The sequence below is a fragment of the Mustelus asterias genome, chromosome 20 (assembly GCF_964213995.1).
Source record: "Mustelus asterias chromosome 20, sMusAst1.hap1.1, whole genome shotgun sequence".
NCBI classification, from domain to species: Eukaryota; Metazoa; Chordata; class Chondrichthyes; order Carcharhiniformes; family Triakidae; genus Mustelus; species Mustelus asterias.
Window position 1 is genome coordinate 73849131 of NC_135820.1, and position 23876 is coordinate 73873006.

Sequence of the window (23876 nt, forward strand, 5' to 3'; positions counted from 1 at the left end):
CCTCTGAAGCATCTTCATGACTGGGGCCTCCAACGTGACATAGCAGACTCCTCCCTCTCTGCGCTGGTGTTCCATCTATCTTGCTCCAAGTTCCATCAGAGACATTCAACAGCAGTATGAATCAGTGCAGCCTCACTTAAACAAAGGATAGGCTGCCTTTAAGTTCTGCAGGCTAGCTGCACCTCATCTAGGCCTCACCGGCTAATCAGCCTCGTCTCGTGTCGATAGCCAGGTAGCATTGGACTGTACTCAGAAATCATTGAACTGAGGAGGCAGCACAAAGTTTGCACGCTGCTCCCCTCAACGAGAACACTAACCTGTACACCCCAACACATGTGCTGATCAATTTGTAACCCATTGCTTCTTTCCAAAAGAGGAATGACATTCACATCCAACCTATCCCATAGACCTTCCCAATACTGCAGGCACCCAGAACACCCATACCGTGAAAATATAGATCTGAAAGATAAAACTGGGAGCCAAAAAGAAATGGAAAATAAAAACAGAAAGCACTGGAAATACTCAGCAGGTCCAGCAGTATCTTTTCTTAAATTTATTTACGGGATGTGGGTGTCGCTGGCTGGATCAGCATTGATTGCCCATCCCTAGTTACCCTTGGAATGTAGGGGTAAACTGCCTGCTTGAACCACTGCAGTCCAGGTGGTGTAGGTACACCCACATTGCTGTTAGAGAGGGAGTTCCAGGATCTTGACCCAGCAACAGTGAATGAACAGCGATATATTTCCAAGTCAGGACGGTGAGTGGTTGGAGGGGAATTTCCAGGTGGTGGTATTCCCAGGTATCTGCTACTCCAGTCCTTCTAGATGGTTGTTGTCGTGGGTTTGGAAGGTGCTGTTTGAGGAACATTGGTGAGTTCCTGCAGTGCATCTTGTAGATGGTACACACGGCTGCCACTGTTCGTCGGTGTTGCAAGAAGTGAAGGTTTGTGGATGGGGTAGCAATCAAGCGGGCTGCTTTGTCCTGGGTGGTGTTGTGATTCTCATTGTTGGAGCTGAACTCTTTCAGGCAAGTGGACAGTATTCCATCACACTCCTGACTTGTCCTGGCGGATGGTAGACAGGCTTTGGGGAGTCAGGAAGTGAGTTACACCCCGCAGGATTTCTAGCCTCTGATCTGCTCTTGTAACCACAGTCCTCATGTGACTGGTCCAGTCCAGTTTCTGGTCAATGATAACCCCAGGATGTTGATAGTGGGAACATTCAACGATGGTAAAGTCATTGAATGTCATGGGGCGATGATTAGATCCTATCTTGTTGGAGATGGTCATTGCCTGGCACTTGTGTGACATGAATGTTACTGTGAAGGGAGAAACAGAAGGAGGGATTTTCCAGCCCCACACACCTACGGGATTGTCCAGTCCCGTTGAATCTAGGCAGCCAAATCACCATGGCGTATTCCCATGCGACAAGAGCAGAAAATCCCGGCTAGAGTTCATGTATCATGTCCATTACCCTTCACCAGAAATCCAGAATACTTTCCAATTCTTTCCATTGGTTTACAATTTCTCATCACCCGGTTTTTCTGCTGCCAGTTTTTCCAGAAGGAAATGGCAGGGAGGAAAAAGCAAGGAAACTGAACCTTGCAGTAAGATTCAAGGAAAACTAGATATCTGACTGAATCACACAAAAACACTCACCTGTCAGTTTGGTGTAAGCCTCCATGTCATCAATTGATGTGGACATTTGATAAAGCGTCCCACCTGTACCACTTATCTGGATATGCGGATCTGCCAGCACCAGTGCATCTGTGATCCTGAAAGATTAAATATTTTCAGAAATGTGTCAGTGACATTTTCCAAACAAGGATTTTTAAATTGTTTTTCCAGGAACCCAATGGCTCAGTGGGTGCATTCACTGCCATGGGGGATCAGATTGAAGCCCAGGATGGATCGCTGGTCTGTACGGAGCTTGTACAGCTGAGCAGGCACAGTAGCAATGCTCTGTTATTGGCCTCAGTGTCCTTAGGATGGGGAAGGGGAAGATTAAAGAGAATACAAATCAGCCAGGGTTCCTAATGATGGCCAACAGACAGAGATTGTTGCTGCAGTGTAAACGTGTCACTGTCAGTGAGGACCAGGCGGGCTGGAGTTTGATGTCTCTTAGGCAACGCCAATCAGCTGCTCACCCTCACCATCATGGCTTCACATTTGGAGATAAGGTGCTAGAGGATGACCAGAAACAAGGACTTGTAATTCGCAACGAGAGTTCCTCCAGAAGAGAAGAACATTTGATCCGCGACAAGAGATAGAAAATGGGAAAATACAAAAGAAAAATGCCCCAGATAAGCACTACAACAATACTCACATACATTCAATGCCATTGACCACATTATGCTGACAGGCTCTGCAATGCAAAGTATAACGTGTGTGAAACATGTCATACAGATTACCAGCCTCCTGCAGAGAAAGATGCAAACTGGAATTAAACTCTTGGTCATCACAAGGTGCATCAGCAGCAAAGTTCCTGAACAGACAGCATGGAGCAGCATTTACCAGCAAGTGTGAAAACACAAAATACTAGAAAATCTCAGCAGGTCTGACAGCATCAGTGGAAAGAGAACAGAGCCAACGTTTCAAATCAGAATCCTGCGACACTCACATCCCATAAATGCATTTTAAAAATGCCTTCCAAGAGGTCTCCAGAGGCAGAGAGAGGGAGGAAAATAGCTGAAAATTGTATTGAATTATCCGAGAGAAGTCGTGGTTTTATTATAGACTTTCAGCAAAACAGAAAATGCTGGAAAATCTCAGCAGGTCCATCAGCATCTGTGGAGAGAGAATAGAGCCAACATTTCGAGTCTGGATGATCCTTCGAAGGGTCAGTTTGGTCTGGACCCAGGGATAACTTCATGGGTCTTCATCGGCATAGTGCCTTGAGATATTTCATGCCTTTCCAAGGGTCATCCAGACTTGAAGCGTTGGCTCTATTCTCGCTCTACAGATGCTGTCAGATCTGCTGAGATTTTCCAGCATTTTTGATTCAGATTCCAGCATCCGCAATATTTTAGAACATAGAACATAGAACAGTACAGCACAGAACAGGCCCTTCGGCTCACGATGTTGTGCCGAGCTTTATCTGAAACCAAGATCAAGCTATCCCACTCCCTATTTTGCATTTATTTATTATGGACTTTAGTTTGCTTGAGGTACGTTGGCGTACCACAGAATGTGATTCTACAAAACCACAACTTAATTATCACTCTCCATTCTATCTAAGGTAACACACCTTATCTCGAGTGCAAATCAACTTGGTTTTCTGTTCGTCATCAATTTCACAAACTCGAGCAAACTTGAGGAAGCGCGTGGAATCAAAGTTGTTCTGCATCCCCAGGTGATAAGAGTCCCTTCAGAAACAAGACAAGACACCATCAATCCCAGCCTTCACATCATTTTCATTAACATGGTCAAATATTCTGCTAAATCAGCTCGCAATCCCCAAATGAAGAGAGTTGCACTTTAAAATTGTAAATAAGGCACCTGTTTTCACATTTAGTTGACTTAATTCTATTTACCATTATGCTGCCAAGTACTGGATTTGCGCAGCAGAGATGTTATTTTCTCTGTATAAAGAAAGACTTGCATGTACATGCAGTCTTTCATGACCTTAAGGCATTTCAAAGTAATTTACAGCCAGTGAAGTACTTTCAAAGTGTAGTTACTGTTGTAATGTAGGAAACGCAGCAGCCAATTGTGAACAGCAAGCTCCCACAAAACAACAATGTGATCATGACCAAGTAATCTGTGTTTCTGATGTTGACTGAAGGATCAATTTGGTCAGGGCCCAGGGAATAATTCACTGCTCTTCATCGAAATAGCGCAACGAGATATTTTATATCCACCTGGAGGAAAGTTTGGACATCAGTTTAAAGTCCCATCTGAAAGTCAGCACTCCCTCAAGAATGCACTCGAGCATCCTTTTTACTTTTGGCCTCAAGCCTTGGAGTGAGGCTTGGATCCACGATATCTATCATAGCCAATGATTTTATCATTTTATCATCCCTCAATATTCTAAACTTAAGAGACTACAAACAGAGTTTGTACAATCTGTCCTCATAATTAAGCCCTTTGAGTCCTGATATCATTCTACTGAGAAGTGGGAAAAGGTGTAGAGCAAGATTCAGGTGTATAGAACCAGGCCTCATGTAGCACAAGGCATGCAGACCAGATTGTCCCAGAGATTCACTAATTCATCCTCAATTAGCTGATCTCAGCCAAGACAGCAGTTCCAGCAACATTTCCCTTCCCACCCATCTAGTGCGCATGTACCCAAGGAGTGAGTTCAACATCAAAATGAACTGTGATGCCCCATATGGTCAAATAGCCTTCCAACATTCACACGCACCATTCGAGTGAATGCTAGAGAACCATCTTGCCTATTGAATCTGCATATCAGTGAGAGACAACACCTTCAGGAAGAGGAGAGAGAAAGTTCGAACAAAAGTATTAATGGATATAATTTTAAATGAATTATACAGGATATAAATGTGTCGGTGCAGACTCGATGGGCCAAAGGACCTCTTCTGCACTGTGTGATTCTATAATCCATTAATATGAAGGTCAGTAAGTAAAGGGAACAGATTTAAATTAATCGAGGAAAGATGGTTGGGAATGTCAGATCAGGAGCATTTTGTTACTCTGAGTTCAGATCTAGAATGTATTGACTGGAAGAGTGGGAGGAAAAATGTTCAGTAATCATTTTCAAAATGATAATTGATATATTCTAAAAGAAATTCAAGAAAATGTGAAATAGGAAAATGGGACAAATGTTCGGCGAGATGTCACAAGCAGATGTCTAAATGGCCTCCTTTAGTGTTGTGTGATGCTACAGTATGGGGCTGGTCATTCAATACAGAATACCACAACACAGAAACTTACTTTCAGTTAACTTTTGTATTGCACCTGGTGAATTCTTCTGAGATTGATTAGAGAGACAGTGTTCATCACTTAGTGATCAGAAAGATTGAGAGAGCAGGCTTACCTGGCAAAATAATCCCACTTATCAACATCAATCCCATTTCTCTTGTTGGCGACAATTTCATACAGAAAGCCCTTCTCTCTGGGCCGGCCACTGAATGGCCACTGAAAAGACAAGATACCAAAGTTAGATACAAAAATGAACTCACAGGACAGAGTGAGAACTCTGAGAACCATGCCTTGGTTTCTTCTTTCGCATTCTCCTTATCTTCAATCTCTTCACTATGAACAAGAGCAGCTGAAATTAGGTACCTCACCCAGTAGTCGAGCTCTGTCATACCTTGCTGGGTCAGGATGTAGCACAGCAGCTCATCCAGGAATTGCCAACACCTACCAACCCCATACAAACCAATCACCAGCACTCTTGTCCTCCAAGTTAACCAGTTTTCCCCCTATATCTCCTCTCCTAACACTATTGACATAAGTGGGGCACGTTCCCAAGATACCCTCACTCAAATAAGCAGCCTTCAACTTGACAACAAACACCAGCAAACTATTGAATCGTAGAGAGTATCAGACTGAATCCTGTTCATGTTTTTATTCAACATCACACATGCATACTTCCAACCAAGAGTTTTGGAAAGCAGATAGGTGCTGAAATCTGGCTAATATCCCCTTCTGCAGTGGAAGTGAGCTTGTAACAAGCAATTCACGGCAAAACCACTTAAGAGGACAGTTCAGAGTGACCCATGTCTCTGTTTGACTGAAGTCATGTAGAGGTCCAGAGTAGGTAAGGAGAAGACTCTCTAAACAACATTAACAAACCAGTTGGCTTTTTCTAACATTCTGACAGCTTCACTGTCACTTTTCTGTCATCAGATTTTTATTTCCAGATTTCTTATTGAACTGAATTTAAACTCTCAGCCTCCCATGGTGAGATTTGAACTTTTGTTTTCTGGAATATTAATCCAGAAACCATCACACTCCCAAATCCCTTGATCCCAATGATTGATCTGCCAACTCAACACAATAGGAATTGAACCCATGGCCTTGCAATTCTGGACGACTCCATTCCATGAATTACATTCATCACCCAAGCCTTTCCACAACAGTATTTGTGAAGAATATCTGCAGCAGAATCATTTGGTGCACGAAACAAAACTAACCTCGATACACATTCTTATTTTTAAAGTAGTTAACTTGCCCAGGCCATCCTTCTCTTTTCATTGGTTGGTTGTTGTCACTTACCTCTTGGTCCCTTGCTTCAGTTGATGGGTTCCAATTGATCTGCTCTTGGATAAATATAATATCATCTGAATTTAGGTGATTTTCTGTGAAAGCAACTTTCAGACCATTGCTTTCTAGCAAGTGATTAAACATCTCCAATGAAGCTTCCTCGTGCTATTAAATAAAGAACAAAAATTAGATCAGCAATCTATTCCCATGAAGAACAAATGAAGTTCACAGAAACTGATCTTATCGAATGACACAACACACTTGCTACCTGTCAGCATAAGGACTATAACTGTTGACGGGACAGCCAAAATGCTAACAAAACCACCTTGGACCAGGCGGCTGAATGAAGGAGGAAAATGAGAATCTTGCAGATTCAATAATATTTGGGTTCAGATAGCATCCTTCACAAGCAGAATCAAAAGGTCCATCACGCTGTGTAACCAACTGGCATCAATGTGAGGGACATCCTGAATCAGCTTGAATCAGAGGGAGGAGGACGATCCAATCATTGGTCCCATACTGGGACCAACAACACAGGTCTTAGACAGAGCTCTCAATTGTCAAGTACCAGAGGCTAAGGACTAAATTAAAGAAGAGGACCTCTCAGGTTATCATTTCTGGACTATATCCCAAGTTATGCGCAAATTGGCCGAGGGGTAGACAGATTGGGAGGTGAACATGTGCCTGAAGATTACAACCTCTGTGAGTATGTGAGAGATCCGATGTATGCTTCGCTCTGTTTGCTTCAGTGTATGCAAAGACTTCATTTTAAGATATTTCTGCCTATGCAACTCTGCTAATATTAAAAAATTGACTACATTTTAAAACTCAGAAGGCATACTGGGTTAGCTAAAAAACGACTGCATTCCTGGAGTATACACAGCAGGCAACACATTTTTGATAACAGCAGCTGCAAGACCTGTGTTTGCCAGACAGAGACAGTTTGCGGATAACATTTCCAATAACGAGATAAGGGTTGATATATGTTTTGGTTTCAGTGTGTTTGTGCAGTTTGTTTTCAAGATCCTGTTCAAGCTGAATTCAGTGTGATCAGTACAGGGGCGGGCAGTAAAAGCCAATTCCAAGGTTGTTTTAGCTTTTATCTGTTTAAAAAAAGAAATCCATTTTAAAATTCATATCAGTGCTGTCCCCTCGTCTGTTCAAAGGAATGAATGGACCCAACAGTACGTCACCTAGTCTCCCTCCCCTGTCCCCATTCCCCACTGTCCCCTGGCACTGAGAGGATACTGGAACATTCTGGCAAATCCACCAACTCACCACAACATGGGGTGGCACGGTAGCACAGTGGTTAGCACTGCTGCTTCACAGCGCCAGGGACCCGGGTTCGATTCCCAGCTTGGGTCACTGTTTTGTGCGGAATTTGCACGTTCTCCCCGTGTCTGCGTGGGTTTCCTCCGGATGCTCCGGTTTCCTCCCACACTCTGCAAGATATGCTGGTTAGGTGCATTGACTGTGATGACGAGGGGAATTTCACAGTAACTTCATTGCAGTGTTAATGTAAGCCTGACTTGTGACTAATAAATTAACTTTAACATCTCTGAAAACAGTCTAGCCAAATCACAGTAGAAAATGTTTGCAAAAATTACCATACCTACATTTTGGGTGCTTGGATCTTACAAGTGCAGAGCCAATTTTTTAGCTTCACGTTTCTTGTTTGAGAGGTTGCCTGCACATTCATTGCCCAGGTGTGGAATCTTGGTGTCACACCAGCTATTTGATTGTGTGACATCAGGCTAGTGTTGATCCAAGATCTTTCATTGCTCACAGGGGGACTCACCTCTTTGCTCCCTTTCCTCAAGCAGTGCGGCAGAGGTCATGCAGGAAGCATGTGATGCATCGCACACGGCAAATGGCAGTTGGAATTTTGTACTGTCGCTCAAAGCAAACAGATTTCTCGCCCCATAATGTTTGTTAAAAATTTAGTCATGTTCAGTTGAGCCAATCAATGTGGAGTGTGCGTGTAATTACTTCAATGAGGACATCGAGGTTGGCCTCTTGTGAGCTCATTATTGCCTGCCCAATCAGGGAATCTTTTCTCTGCATATAACTGGGAGTGTCAGAGCTCTGGGCAATCTGGATACTGACACAGAGGGTGGAATTTCACGACCTTTTTGCGCCCGTTTTTCAGCCGGGAAATGTAAAATTGGGCGTAAAGCGGCTAGTGGCAATGGCACCCGTTTTTGTGCCCATTCTCATCTTACCATGGGAAACAAAATCGAGACGATTGGGATCCCGTCCAAAATGGACGAGGCATCAATTTAAATGTTTTTGCATGCATCATAATTTCATTAGTGAGCTTCACTCCAATCATCCATCTCGCCTGCTTTTACCACCTCGTTCGCTGCAGCCGGATTGGTCTGGAAAACACCTCATGAATAAAAGTCTGATTCTGGCGCTTGATCAGTAAGGGTGAGGGAGGAGGAAGTCTCAGCGTTAAAACTTCTCTGTGCTGCTTACAGGGGGTTGTTTCATGGCGGTGATGTTGCATTTCGGGTCAGGGAAGGCTGTGAGTTTCTGGGGGGCTGTTGTTGATCACAGAGTCCAACCTCGGACTCTCAGCACAGACCCCGGGTCTGAGCATTGACCTCAGATGTTAGGGATGCTTCTGGGTTCTAGTGCGGGCAGCAGGAAGCACTGTTGCAGGTGGGGGGATGTGCTGGAAACTCTCTGAATTGGCAGTGCTACTTCCTCAGGTCCTATCAAGCAGCAGTGTCTGTGGTCACTAGTGCATGGGTTCTGGATGTGTGATGGTGGGGGGAGGCGAATGGGGGGCTGCTGTATTGCTGGGGAGCTGTAGCGGGGAATGGGGAGGCTGTATTGCTGGGGGGCTGTGGGGGGGAATGGGGAAGCTGTATTGCTGGGGGGCTGTGGGGGGGAATGGGGAGGCTGTATTGCTGGGGGGCTGTGGGGGTGTATGGGGAACTGTGTTGCTGGGGTGAGGGTGAGCAGAGTTCGTTGATCTGTGTTGCTGGGGAGAGGGTGGTTGTATCTGACCCGGGAGGGCTCTGTCAGGAGAGCTGCTTTATTTTTCGCTTTTTTTGCGCATGTGCAGTTTGTAACTCTGATCTGAGCCGCTGGCTCTCTGGCAAGTTAAGCCCTGCCCACTGCCTCTTGTGGCCAGAAACAGACTAGCCCAAAATTTCAGAGACAGAGTGCGTAAGATAGGGTCAGAAAACTCGCCCAAAAAAAGGGATCTGGAACTCTCCCATTTTCAGACTAGTTGGACACTCAGAAAAAAATCTCATAAAATTCTGCCCAGAACCTGTTGCACTCTATGAACTATAAGAGAACTTGTAAATAAAAAGGTATCTGGTGAAGGGACAGTGGGACTTTGCTGATTTATTTCAGTGCTCAGCGGGGCTGCAATGTTTTCCTTACTTTTTCCTGCCACTCGCATCAAACATTTTAACTCGCACAACATCTTGCACTCATATTGAGCGTTCAACATAATAAAATGTCCCAAGGTGCTGTGTAGTGTTACCAAACAACATCAAATATCGAGCCACAAATGATCAATGAGTTGGTTGTAAAGAGCAACTTAAAGAAGGAGAAACAGACAGAGATTGGAAAGGTTTAGAGAGAGATCTCAGGAGCTAATATCCAAACGCCTGAAGGTCACCAATGGGGGAGTGAAGGAAATTGGGGATATGCATGAGGTAGGAATTGGAGGAGCACAGAGATCTTGAAGCAAATCAGGGCTGGAGTATATTACAGAGATAGGAGGGGGTGAGGATATGGAGGGATATGAACACAAGGGTGAGAATTTTAAAACTGACGTGTTGCTGGGCTGGGCACAGATATATGTCAGCAAGCCCGGGGTGAAGGGTGAACCAGATTTATGATTTGATAAACAGGCAGCAGGGCTTTGAATGAATAATCTAATTCCCAATGAGTTCCACGAAGATCTTCCCCATTGATATGATAATGGCCTAGAGTTCATGTCATTGTTTTTTGTAACAGTCAGCATTACTCAGAATCTACAGGTAGTGTTACCTTCCAGTTTGTCCCTGGTCGAGTACGTGGGATAAATGCTCTGTCAAACAAGTGTGAAAATGGCCCGTGACCTGTGAAAAAGAAATATGTTACATCTGCTGTATGCATCAAGGCTGATAGTTTAGGAAGTTAAATATATGATACCTCATTAAACTTCAAAAGTTAATATTCTGATGTACTTCCTTGGCTAAAGGTTATGCTGATTTAGTCCTTGTTTTATCGCAATGTTACGACTGCTAAGTGGAAGATCCAAATTTGAACTTCATTTCTACTTCAATTCTTCCAACTGCACACTTTTCACACTTCATGCTTTTTGAATGGTGAGGTAAATAAAGAGACTTAATTCCACTGTATTTGTGCAACTGCGGGTGAATTCTCCTGTCTCAATACCCAACTTTCAGAACCAAATGAAAGAGTAAGCCAGCATCCAATTCCTTGCATCATGCATAGCAAAGGGGGAGGGCAAAACCCTTTGCTGCATTGAGGGTTTGATACTAATCAAATGGTTAATAATGTTCCTCCTACTGTGAATTTCTCACAGAGAATGTTTGAATGGAGTGGCCATACCATCCTTGGCATTTAAAGTGACATTGTGAAAAAACTATAGTTGATTGCCTGTTGTACCGGGGCTGAATGTTCCCCATCATGGGATCGAAGTAAGGGGCTGACCCAAGGCCTGCATTTTTGTAGTCATGGAGAGTCTGTTCACCATTATGAAAATGGCTCCAGAGGTTGGAATCTGGAAGTCCTGCAGACAAACAAGGCATCCACCATTTTGGCAGTGGGCAAATTGTGCAATTGAGGGCAAGTTCTAATATACAGAGGCAACTGCACATGTTAAAATGCCACTGCCTCAAAAGGATCTGATTTCCATTAGTCGGATGTCCAGAACAAGACTTCTGCTCTTTAGGAGAAGATCTAAAGCTCATGGAGCTCTTTGGAGAGATAGGATACCCTGTTTGGAGAGATAAGGACCAGACTTTCCATTCATTTATGCCCTGCAGCTGCTGCCAGTGAGGACGGGGGAATTTGGAGGTGAAGGGCTGTTTTATGGTTTATTTATTTTTTAACTTTGACCCGCTGCTGGAGCACTGAGACAAGCCTTCCACCTTCACATCTGGCAACCTCTGAACTCACCCTGGATCAGCTCCTATCAAAACCGCACCCCCACCCAGAACGATAATCCAGACTTCCAAGGCACTTTCTTCTGGGTTGAGTTTACAGAGCTGGGAATTGTCCCCACTCCTGACTCAGGAGCAAAATTGAGGCCTGAGTGTAGATTGGAACGTCCATCCAACTAGTGATGGGAAGGGGATGGTTCTACTTCCATTCGCCCTCTTAATTTCCGAATTCTTACTGGGACATCAAAGGAACCAGTGACCCACAATAACTTCACACTTGTGGCCATTCTTCATGTATGAGACATTACAGTCAATCCTGGCAGAATATTTGGCATTGGAGAAAATTGAGTCCAATCCTCTCATTTGAGTGGTGAATGTTCTGCTAATAGTCTGGATATCAGTCATAAACCCTGGACAATTTTTTAAAAAATGTATTCCTTCCTCAGAGTTGCAAGGTCAATGTTCAGAGTGGACAGGGCAATCCCTCAATCCATCTCCGAGCTTGCTCCAAAAAGCAATTCAAATTCAAATTGAATCCAATTCCTGGTCCACACAAAAGAGACAGACTAGATACAAGCTGACAAGAACAAGCATTACACCTGACTGCACGTTTGATTCTACGCTTGATCTTAGCCAAAAGGCCGATATGAATTTTGTTCAAGCACACTGAAGCCTCCAGCTGTAACCCTTGTTAAGCAAGACTGAGGATCAAACCTGGAACCTCTCAATCCGTAAACCCTACAGTTCACTGATGTCCTTCAGGGGAGAAAAGCTGCCATCCTTTCCCGGAATGACATACACATGATGACAGACCCACAGAAATATAGTAACTGCCCCCTGAAATCACCTCCACAAACCACACAATTGTATCAAACCATTACAGGAGGGACTGAGAGTGAACCTACCCAACGTGAACTGCAATGGTTCGAGAAGACAGCTCACCCCCACCATCTGGATAGCAGCGAATGCTGCCCTTACCAGCAATGTCCACACCCCAGGAACAGATTTGAATAAAACATTGTGCCCTACCAGCTCCTTCACATCTGCTTACTCACCCAGGTCATGACAAAGTCCTGCAATCTGCACACATAGCACATCCCGTTCGTCAATCCCTAGTTCAGGTTGCCGCTCTTTCAGACCTTTTACCAACTGGCCTGCCAGGTATGCCACACTGCCGGGCAAAACAGAGAATTTAGACAAGGGCGCACAATTCTTTATACATCAATTGTCATGGAGTTCCAAATACAGTAAACACCCATTTATTTTACCAGTCAGTATCATCTAGTAATGGACAGCTCCAAATTTTCTTCACCTATCTAATTTCCTGCAAATATAGAACGTGATTTTCCAGCTCCCCTGCACTACTTGAGTACTGTAGCGCAGTGGGAAATGTAAGCGGGGGTCCAAAAATGGGAATTGTGCCTGGCGTTTGGCCAGTCGCGGTCTTCCCAGACCACTTTTATTACGTTGCGCTGGGGCTATATTCAGTGGAGTTATCGTCTGGGCTCACTTAGGTTTCCAACCTCACTGGTGGAGGTCCACAACAGCAGGGATCACAGCTGGTCCCCAGCAACGGAGACCAGACCTGATGGCCTCGCTGGTGTGATCAGAGGCTATTGAGACCTTCGGGAGGTTGGGGGTGGGGTGGGTGCCTCTTGGGCAGTGCCAGCCTGGCACCTTGGCAGCGCCCACCAGGCACACTGGCACTGCCAGCTGGTAGTGCCCACTGAGCACCCTGGCACTGCCCAATAGGCACTGGGCTGTGTCAAGGGGCTGGGGTCTGAGGGGGTGCAGCCTCAAAGGCCCAGAGGAGAGGGAAGGGGGAACAATGCATCGGAGTGGGGTGGGGGCAAGTAGTGGGGCCAGCAAATGGGATGCCAGCGATGGGGGTTTCAGGGCCGGTGATCGGGAGGCCGGCAATCAGTGGGTGCATCTTTTGGCAGGAGGGAGGGTAATGGGGTGTTTGGGGATGTCTGTGGGGGGGGGGTGTATGTCGCAGGGTGTCTGTGGTGGGAGTTCTGTGTGGGTGTATCTGTGGGAGGTGGTCTGTGGTGGGGGTGTCTGTGGGCGATGTCTGTGGTGGGGTTAGTGATCAGGGGTCTGTGGGGGAGTGTCTGGTGTGGGGGGGGGGGGGTGGTTGTTAGATCTCCCATATACCGTTTAGACCTGTACACAGTTGGGTGTAATTTTCTCCAAAAGATTCGAAGTGTCGGAATAGTTTGAAAACCAGAGCTTAGATTTCGCCCCCTCTTATCGGCGTGAAGTTCCCTACGGCCAAACAAAATTGCCAGTGTGTGAGAAAGTTGCATGTGGTCGCTCACTGAAAAAAACGGAGTGAAGCTCTCCGGTTTTCAGACTTTAGTGACACTTTGAGTTTTTGGGGGAAAATATCACCTATAGAAGCATAGAGTATTTGCAGCACACAAGTAGGCCATTCAGCCCATCATGTCTGTTGGCCAAAAAAGAACTACCTAGCTAATTCTCACTTTCCAACTCCCAGTCCATAGTCCTGTGGTAGGCACGCAGCACTTCAAGTGCATATCCAAGTATTTTTAAAAATGCAATGAGGGTTTCTGTCTCGACTACCCTCTCATGCAGTGAGTTCCAGATCCCCAACCTCCATGGTGTAACTACGCGTCTGTATCGACTACAGCTCAGCGAGTAGCACTCTGACTGAGGCGGAAGGTTGTAGGTTCAAGTCCCAATCCAGAGACCTGTATACAAAAATCTGAATTCCAATCCTGAGCAAGTGTTGCACTGTTAGAAGTGCCATTGCTCATCTGAGATATGATACTGAGGCTTCGCTTTTACAGGCTGTAGGCAACTATTGTGAAGTAAAATGAGAGATAAGAGGACAAGGGGAGAGGTAATGCAGGGCAGATGAGAGAGTGACTGAGAGTCACAGTAAAAGGAGTGAGACAGGTCAAAATGATAGTGAAGGACGTGGGGGAGAGAGTGTGTAAAGAATTGGGGAAAATTAAGATTAAAAAAAACAAAGTCAAAGCAGGGAGTTGATTAGAGGCAGACAGCTGGAGAAATGATGAGATGTGAATTAGCCTTTCAGTGGAAAATAAGTATTTTGCATATGTGACTAAAGAAAACAGCGAGGCTATATAAGTGGTAACTTCAAAGTGTGGAGATGCCAGCGTTGGACTGGGGTAAACACAGTAAGAAGTTTAACAACACCAGGTTAAAGTCCAACAGGTTTATTTGGTAGCAAAAGCCACCTTTTGTTACCAAAAGGCTTTTGCTACCAAATAAACCTGTTGGACTTTAACCTGGTGTTGTTAAACTTCTTACCGAACTTCAAAGTGGACAGATAAGGAAATTGACACATATCTGCCCAAAGCCCGGGTTTAATATTAAAGGGAAAGAAATGGTATAATTGTAGAACCCTAACTCAGGGGAAACAAGAAGACAAGGGAGAGGGACGGCCAACATCAGATGCAGCAAGTTGCAGCTATAGTCTCCTGAGAGAAACAGCCATTTTCGCTGAACCAGAGGACCATTTCCCAGACGTGTCCACTTTATGCTAGTTGTGGTAATTATTTACTAGATTAAGCTCATAGAGTTACTTAATACTGGATGTTGTTTGGGAAAGTGGGGGGGGGGGGGCATAATTTTATCGGTTCGCCCACCCATCGATGGACGGAGTGAGCCGATAAAGTCGCACGAAAGCTGAGAAATCAGGATCGCGCCCGATTTCTCAGCTCTCGCGATCTTACTGAAACTGGAGTTCCAGCGAGGTCAGCCTCTCACCCATTTCCAGCGAGAGGCTGAATAAATTATCTAAATTTCTAATAACGCTGATTTACATGACATTAGTGAGCCTGGTGCTCAATCGTCTGGCCTCACTTGCCTTTATGGCCTTGATGGGAGAAGTTGTCTCTCGCAAGGAAAACACCTGCTCCTCATGAATGGGGAACAGCCATGTTGTTCTCACCAGTAGAACCGGAAACCACTGAAGCCCCCTGGGGAGGCTGAGGGCAAGGGGGCTCTCTTTTGGGCAGTGCCAGCCTGGCAGTGCCAGCCTGGCACTTTGGCACTGCCCACTAGGCCGTGCCAGGGGGTGTGGCCTATGGGGGAGGGCCTGACAGGGAAGGGGCCTTGAAGGGTGGGGCATATGGGGGTGGGGCCAGATCGGGATGGATCGATCATGGAGAGGGTGATGCTGCTGCACTTTCTGCAGTCGCTCTCTCTATCTCTCACTGGGGGGGAGGGCGGGCAGTGCTGTTGGCACTCTGCAGTTACGATTGGAGGAGGAGGGAGAGGGGCTCGCTGCTGCTCTGCATCACGATCGTGGAGGGGAGGAAGGCGGACCCACCGTCACTCTCCCTGTGATTGGTAGGGGGAGGGAGTGGGGTGCAATCAGTCTGGGCTGCGGGGGGGGGGGGGGGGGGGCGGCGTAGGTTAGATTTTCGGGCGCTGTGAGGCTCTCGGTCTGCTGCGGGCCCCCACAATTTTGGGGGGAAGGGTTGGTTCAGGCTGGCTCCAGCAGCTCACTCTCTCTATCAGGCCTCTGCTGTTGGAATTGCAGCCATGATGTGGAGATGCCGGCGTTGGACTGGGGTAAACACAGTAAGAAAGTTTAAACAACACCAGGTTAAAGTCCAACAGGTTTATTTGGTAGCAAAAGCCATATCATGACTACCATCGACGCAGTAGTTAGAAACATTCTAGCCCATTTTTTCATGCACTATGTGCACAGGATTGTGTGTAAAAAACTTGCTCAAAAAACAGATCTGCAACTCTCTCATTTTTATGCTCGCTGGAAGCATCAAAATCTTCTCGTAAAATTCCACCCGCGATGTCTCAGGAATTCAGGTAAAATGTAGGTAGTTTTGGGGACCAATGGATAGTTTTCATGTAACATTATGTATGTATAGGCATCAATATGCTTAATTGTTGGAGGGTATTTATGTTGTCATGCGTGTTTTGCGTTTTTTGTTTAAGTTAATAAATATTCTTTAATTGTTCACATGATGACTATTATTTCTTCACAGGGATTTAATGTTGATCCTCACATAATATTAAAATAACCCATTACACCGCCATGAACCAGGGTTCCAAGTTACCCTTCTGTGTTTTGAGATACTCTGGCATTTACCGTCACTGGTTCATAACAAGAGACAATGGGGAATCTCATCTGGGCCGCACAAGAGGAGTGAATGTGAGCGAGTGTAAAATGTAAGAATCAAAACACAGAAAGTAGAAGCAGGAGTCGGCCATTCAGCCCTTCATTATGATCAGGGCTGATCGTCAAATTCCCCCTTGATTCCACCTCCGTCCCATATCTCTTGATTCTTTTAGCCAAAAAAGAGCGATTAAACATACGTGGAAATAACGCAGACCAATTGAGAGAAATATTGGGAATGTGAAAGAGAGAGAGTTGGTGAGGTGCGAGGGGTACGGAGAAAGGTGTGAGGCAAGCTAAGTAAAGGTGTTATAGGGAGAGAGGGATGTGAACCAGTCCAGGTGAGAGACTAAGGGCCCGATTTTACCATCGGAGCCCAAGGGCCGGATCCGGGCGTAATACGGATCCGAGCCCGGAATCCTCGCCCATTTTGCTGCGTTTTGCCGGCTCCGGTCCGATTCGCCTGTGGGGCGGGGCTTAGCGCTGCCGGACCGATCGGAGCTCTGAACTGCGCATGTGCAGTTCGAAAAAATCTGAAGCAGCGCACCCGGGCAGGGGGAAAAAAGCAGAGAGAGCGGCTCTCTGACACAGATCATCTTGGGGGGGGGGGGGGGGGGGGCCGTTGGGAGGAGAGGGGGTGTGACCGATCATCCCCTGGGGCGGGGGGGGGGGGGGGGGGGTGGGGGGGGGGGGTGGGGAGGAGAGGGGGTGTGAACAATTATCCCCTGGGGGATGGCCGCTGCCACTCTGCAGCCGATCGGTGGGGAGGGAGGGGGCAGGGGGTTCCGCTGAGGTGAATAATGACAGTCGTGATGTTTGAAGTATGCGGTCACTCTGGAGAGGAGGGGATTCGTTCCTCCGGTGGGGAGGAGGGATCGGCCGCAGAGTGGCAGCTGAACCCCCTGCCCCCTCCCTCCCCACCGATCGGCCGCAGAGTGGCAGCGCCCCCCCCCCCCTTCCCCAGAGTATGATATGTCACACCCCCTCCCCTCCCACCCCCCCGCTCCCCAGGGGATGATCGGTCACACCCCCTCTCCTCCCACCCGCCCCCCCCCCCCCCCCCCCCCCCCGAGGATGATACGTCACAGGCCCCCCCCCCCCACCCACCTCCCCCCCCCCCCCCCCCCCCCCAAAGAGGACGACCTGGGTCAGGGAGCCGTTGCAGTCTCTGACCCCGCTCTTCGGAGGCTGCGGCGGTGACTTCGGTATTCGGCAGGTCGATTAGAGCGCGGATCCGCATCGGACCAGAAGACGGTAAAGTGGGATTTGGCGGTAGGGTTGGGCGCGCGGTTCATTAAGTCGATTTAAATGCATGCAAATGCATTTAAATCGTCGGGCCGCCCGATTCGGGTGCGGGCCGGACCCGCGCCCGATTCGGGTGTCGGTAAAGCCGCGATCTACTCAGGAATTGGGTGCAGATCATGGTATAGGCCCGACGCCCAACTTTACCGCGATTTTGCGCCTGTTTTCGGGCGCGAAGCTTTGGTAAAATCAGGCCCGAAGAGTAATGTCCTTTAGGGAAGAAAATCTTTCACATATTCTCCATGTTCCGAATCGCTTCACAGCTAATAATTACATTTGAGGAATCTTAATTGTTGGAAGGTGGGAAACAACCAATTTGTGCAAAGCAAAATCTCACAAACATCAAATGTGATAAAAACTTCTTTATCATCTTTAACATAACAGAAAAGCCCAAGATACCTCACAGGAACTTTGTAAAGCAAAATTTGACACCAAGGAACATAAGGCAATATAAGCCTGACAAACGAAATGCTGGAAATTCTCAGCAAATCGAGCAGTATTTGTGGAAAGAGAAATGCAAAGTCAACATTCTAGGTTGATCAAATATTCTCAATCTGCTTCCAAAATTAAATGTTCAGAATTCCTTTGCAGATGCTTACCCTATGGAGTGTTCAAACCTGTTGTGTGAAGCCCCAGGATACACAAAGTAAGCTCCACCGAGCTGCTTGATTAAGCGAAGTCGCTGGAACTGTGGTGTATCAATGATCCGGACGAGGAGCGGATGCATCTCAATGTGTCCATGGATTGGGTCATTGAAAACCTGCAGAAAAATGGAAAGGTGTCTTCCTACATCACATGACAGGGTTACTAATGTGCATATGTTGATTACATTTCCGACCCTGTTTATCATAATTAATAAGTAATTTGCAGGCACTCAATGATGAAATTATTGCTACACACCTACTCTCAACTCCGTACAACAATAAAACTTTGAGTTACATCAAATCAAGAACTCAGGTCATTTGGCCTAACTGACCAGTGCTGTTTTTATGTTCCAGGTAAGAGCTACCCATTCCTTTTCTTCTAACCCTGTTGGCATAACCTTCTATTCCCTGCTCCCTCATATCCTACTAGGTTCGCCTTAAAGACATCCAAGCTACTTGTTCTCTCAGTCATTGTGGTGGAATATTTCAAATTCTTTGGCTAATTCATTTTCTCCTAAGCCTTCGACTGGATTTAGTAGTGACAGTCTTATCTCATGACTCTTGCTTTTTGGATCTCACACAAGTGGAAACAACTTTCTATCGAACTATTTCATATTTTTAAAGACTTCTATTAGGTCACCTCCCAACTCAATTTTTTCTATCCAAAAAATAGCTCCCGCCTCTTCAATCTTTCCTGATAGGTATAACGTCTCAGTTCTGGGATCGTCCTTGTAAATCTTTTTTGCATCTTCACCAATGTCTCTACATCTCTTTTGTAAATTGAAAATGCACACGGTACATTAAGTGGGCTCCCGCCAAGGTTTGATGCAAGTTTAACCTGACTTCCTTGTTTTTCAATTCAATCACAAATGAATCCCAGTGGATGGCTTGTTATTTCTGGTCTTATTCACCTGTGTCTCAACTTTCAGTGTATGCAAAAAAGATTTACAAGGAAGATCCCAGAACTGCGACGTTATACCTATCAGGAAAGATTGAAGAGGCGGGAGCTATTTTTTGGATAGAAAAAATTGAGTTGGGAGGTGACCTAATAGAAGTCTTTAAAAATATGAAATAGTTCGATAGAAAGTTGTTTCCACTTGTGTGAGATCCAAAAAGCAAGAGTCATGAGATAAGACTGTCACTACTAAATCCTGTCGAAGATTCAGGAGAAAATGAATTACCCAAAGAATTTGAAATATTCCACCACAATGACTGAGAGAACAAGTAGCTTGGATGTCTTTAAGGCGAACCTAGTAGGACATGAGGGAGCAGGGAGTAGAAGGTTATGCCAACTGGGTTAGAAGAAAAGGAGTGGGTAGCTCTTACCTGGAACATAAATACAACACAGGTGATCACCACGTAATTGGCAATGTGCAGACACAGATCATGAAATCATTGGACCACCTTCTTCCTCTACTGAGCAGAGCAACAGAAAGATGCAGTGTAATAGTTTCTAAATTCATCTCCACCTCCCCCTCCATCATTTATTGTTTTTTCCAACTGGTAACCTCTCAACAACATCTCAACATTGCTGTGAGTCAGAGAGAGTGATTGATGATTGTTACCAAGAGATTATACAGTTTCCCCTTCTCCTGTATTCTCCTACCTTTGTGACAGGGACCATTCTGATTGTTCTCCACGAATGCTGGAAAGAAGAAAACAAAGCAGGAACTTCAGATGTCAGCTCATAACCAACTCTCGCTCATGAAAAAAGAGAGGCTGATATTTGGCAAGATGTGTCCTACACAACACCCATTTGGAATTGAGTAAACTGGCCACAAACACTGTCTACTTTCCCTTTCCTTCTCCCCAACCCTCAAAATACACTCCCCCAAGTGACCGACAGGAGGCAATGGGAGTAAAATCTCGGCTCACTGTGTTACAAATCATCACAGCCACGAGAGACTGAATATTGAACTTGCATCTCTTCATAGAGGGAGGCCATTCAACCCCTTGAGCCTGTTTCATCAAAGTGGGTTACGCCCTAGACAGACTGAATGGAAAGAGGTAACGGCCGAAAGGAATCTCATTCATCCCTCACCCCTGTCCAGAAATGAGCTTCTCTATTAAAAGCGCTATCTTCTAGGCATCTCGAGATGACGAGGAAATGCTAGCCTGTGTAAAAATACAGACTTTGGAGGGGAGTAGAGCAATTTGGAATTGCAAGAATGAACTGACTCTAAGCTGGGAATGAGAGCTATTATTCTGGATTCGTCCACCACTCATGAACAGTTTATTGACTCCGGTAGTAACACAGGTTTTCGCAAAAAGTAATTTTTGTTACTGTAAGAAAGCAAACAGCACAATGAGATTTAAAGTTGTCTATAGGGATATCTCATCTCTTTAAGATATCTGTGGGAATGTACTGAGAACGTGTGATATCTGCTGAGATATGATCAACCATAATTCCTTTTATTATTATTTTATATTAAGATTGCAATTTATTATTATTGCTAGTCTATCACCACCAATCAGCTCTCTCTCAAAGGGGAGAGCAGCCGATGGTTCCCTGGTACTAAGAACAAAGAACATAGAACAATACAACACAGGAACAGGCCCTTTGGCCCTCCAAGCCTGCACCGATCATGTGTTCCTAACTAGACCATCCGTTTGTATCCCTCTATTCCCAGTCTGTTCATGTGACTATCTAGATAAGTCTTAAATGATCCTAGCGTGTCTGTCTCAACCACCTTGCTTGGTAGTGCATTCCAGGCCCCCACCACCCTCTGTGTAAAATACGTCCCCCGCATAACTGTATTGAACCTTGCCCCCCTTTCCTTGAACTTGTGACCCCTTGTGTTTGTCATTTCTGACCTGGGAAAAAGCTTCCAACTGTTCACCCTATCTATGCCCTTCATAATTTTATAAACTTCTATTAGGTCGCCCCTCAACCCCCGTCTTTCCAGGGAGAACAACCCTAGTTTACTCAATCTCTCCTCATAGCTAATACCCTCCATACCAGGCAACATCCTGGTAAACCTTTTCTGCACTCTCTCCAAAGCCTCCACATTCTTCTGGTAGTGTGGCAACATTGACATTCATTATTGTTTGAAAAACTGTGCCCCTGGGAAAACATTGCTCGATTAACAGCAATGGCTCTGTGACCGCTGTGACTAATTTTGTCATGATTGTTTACACAAGGTTAAGAGTTTTCAAGGGCTTGTGCTAGTTATTGATATTATAAAGGGTATGGGTGATAGGCATGTCTATTGCCATGCAGTGAAATGACTTTTAATCTAGTGGAAAGGTATGCATTAATTACTTTTTAAAAAAAAACTTTTTTAATATGTCCTGCAGTCACTAAAGGGCTTATTGGATCTGTACAGTGAATAATGGGTCAAAGGGCACAGCTTGGCATTGGGTGCATGAAGGGCAATACAAGGTGGGTGGAGAGGGGCATAGCTTGGCATTGGAGGCACGAGGATCTATTGGGGTGGGTGTGGTCAAAACGTGGCATGGGGACGAGAGGAGGACTTTCGAAACTCGCCTCTTTAATAGTGACCTCTTGCAGACTATCATTCACAACTCCTCTGAGGTGGGGGGAACCATGATTCTTTTAAGACCTGGCCTGACTCCATGAAAGTTGTGGACATACCTATCTTCCCAATGCAGCCGGCCAGGTCATAGAATCATAGAATCCCTACAGTGCATAAGGAAGCTATCCGGCCCATTGAATCTGCACTGCCTCTCCCACAAGATATAGACTGAACCCCCATGCCCACCCCCCCCTGCCCCCCCGCCCCCCCCGCACCCCGCCCGCCCCCCCTGTCTACCTGATACGCTACAGGAAAGGATGTCCGGAGGCATGGTACATTGGGGATACCATGAAGATGCTACGACAACGGATGAATGAACACCGCTCGACAATCACCAGGCAAGACTGTTCTCTGCCTGTTGGGGAGCACTACAGCGGTCACGGGCATTCAGCCTCTGATCTTCGGGTAAGCGTTCTCCAAGGCGACCTTCACGACACACGACACCGCAGAGTCGCTGAGCAGAGACTGATAGCCAAGTTCCGCACACATGAGGACGGCCTCAACTGGGATCTTGGGTTCATGTCACACTATCTGTAACCTCCACAACTTGCCTGGACTTGCAAAATCTCACTAGCTGTCCTGTCTGGAGACAATACACATCTCTTTAACCAGTCTTAATGCTCTCTCCACTCACATTGTCTGTACCTTTAAGACTTGATTAGCTGTATTAGCATTGATTAGCATTCCAATCATTATTCTGTAAATTGAGTTTGTGTCTCTGTATGCCCTGTTTGTGAGCACATCTCCCACTCCACCTGACTAAGGGCAGCGCTCCGAAAGCTAGTGGCATTTGCTACCAAATAAACCTGTTGGACTTTAACCTGGTGTTGTTAAACTTCTTACTGTGTTTACCCCAGTCCAACGCCGGCATCTCCACATCATTGGGAATATATCACAGTTCTTTCACTGTCACTGGGTCAACATCCTGGAACTCCACCCCTAACAGCACAGTGGGTGCACCTACACCTCAGAGACTGGAACAGTTCAAGAAGGCGGCTCACCACCACCTTCTCAAGGGCACTGCTGGTCTAGCCAGTGACGCCCACATCCCATGCAAAGAATTTAAAACATTAAACAAGCTAAGTGTATTGAGAATTCAGATTTAGACCACCTATAAAGAAATTAAAATTATTCAGGACTCCAAGAATGATCCAAGAACATCTCTCGCACACTTCAGACTCGCTCCTGAAACAAGGTTTATAAAGATCAATAGAACGCAATCTGTGATTTGCATGTGGCCAAAATGAAATAGCAATGGGATTCATTACATCTCAGAGATGTCCCCATCTTCACGCATTTTGCTTTAAGCAAATGTAGCGAGTAAATTTGCAAGGTTCTGGGGGAACGAGCAAGGCAATGGGGTTAATTTGAGAGCTCTCTCAAAGAGCCGGCACAGAAGTGATGGACCGAATGGCCTCCTTTTTTGTTGCAACATTCTATCATTCTCTACTTGCCTCGGCACAACTTCACAAACTCTTTCCACCAAAAACTTCCTCCACACCAGAGTCCTGGGTAATTGGATGCTGGATCCGCTGCTCTGTGAAGACGATGAACTCTCTCTCTCACTCCCTCCTCTGACAGCTCTTACTCTGTCACTCTCTCTCCTCTGTGCTCTGACAGCTCACCAGTTCCAACTTATGGCAGGAATGGGCCCGCCCCTCCCTGCCCATTGGCTGATTGCATCCATTCTCGCTGTCAATCAAACACAATTATTGCAGAGAATTTACAGTCAAGGAGGAGGCCATTCAGCCCAACATGTTCCTGCTGGTATTCATGCTCCAGACCAGCCTCCTCTCACCCTACTTTATCCAATCTTACCCAGATGTATTTCTACTTCTTTGCCCCCAATCCATATTTACTGGCGCTGCCGCCACCTCCAGGGCTATGGACCAACACTAGAAAATGGAACCAGTGTAGTCAGATCTTTGTTAATCGACGTAGACATGATGGGTCGAA

General features: G+C 45.9%; 1 protein-coding gene across 1 annotated transcript in view; it reads right to left on the reverse strand.

Moving 5' to 3' along the window:
* LOC144508638 (deoxynucleoside triphosphate triphosphohydrolase SAMHD1-like) overlaps window positions 1–23530 on the reverse strand; it is a 45038-nt gene extending 21508 nt beyond the window's left edge. The window contains exons 1-10 of the mRNA XM_078236856.1: window positions 23375–23530; window positions 19991–20029; window positions 18340–18500; window positions 12360–12475; window positions 10184–10254; window positions 6182–6334; window positions 4998–5098; window positions 3246–3363; window positions 2325–2416; window positions 1658–1773 (exon numbers count right to left, since the gene is read on the reverse strand). Coding sequence (XP_078092982.1) covers window positions 1658–1773; window positions 2325–2416; window positions 3246–3363; window positions 4998–5098; window positions 6182–6334; window positions 10184–10254; window positions 12360–12475; window positions 18340–18500; window positions 19991–20008 — 946 coding nt within the window. The 5' untranslated portion in view covers window positions 20009–20029; window positions 23375–23530. The remainder of the gene's footprint in view (window positions 1–1657; window positions 1774–2324; window positions 2417–3245; window positions 3364–4997; window positions 5099–6181; window positions 6335–10183; window positions 10255–12359; window positions 12476–18339; window positions 18501–19990; window positions 20030–23374) is intronic.
* Window positions 23531–23876: the final 346 nt, after the last annotated feature.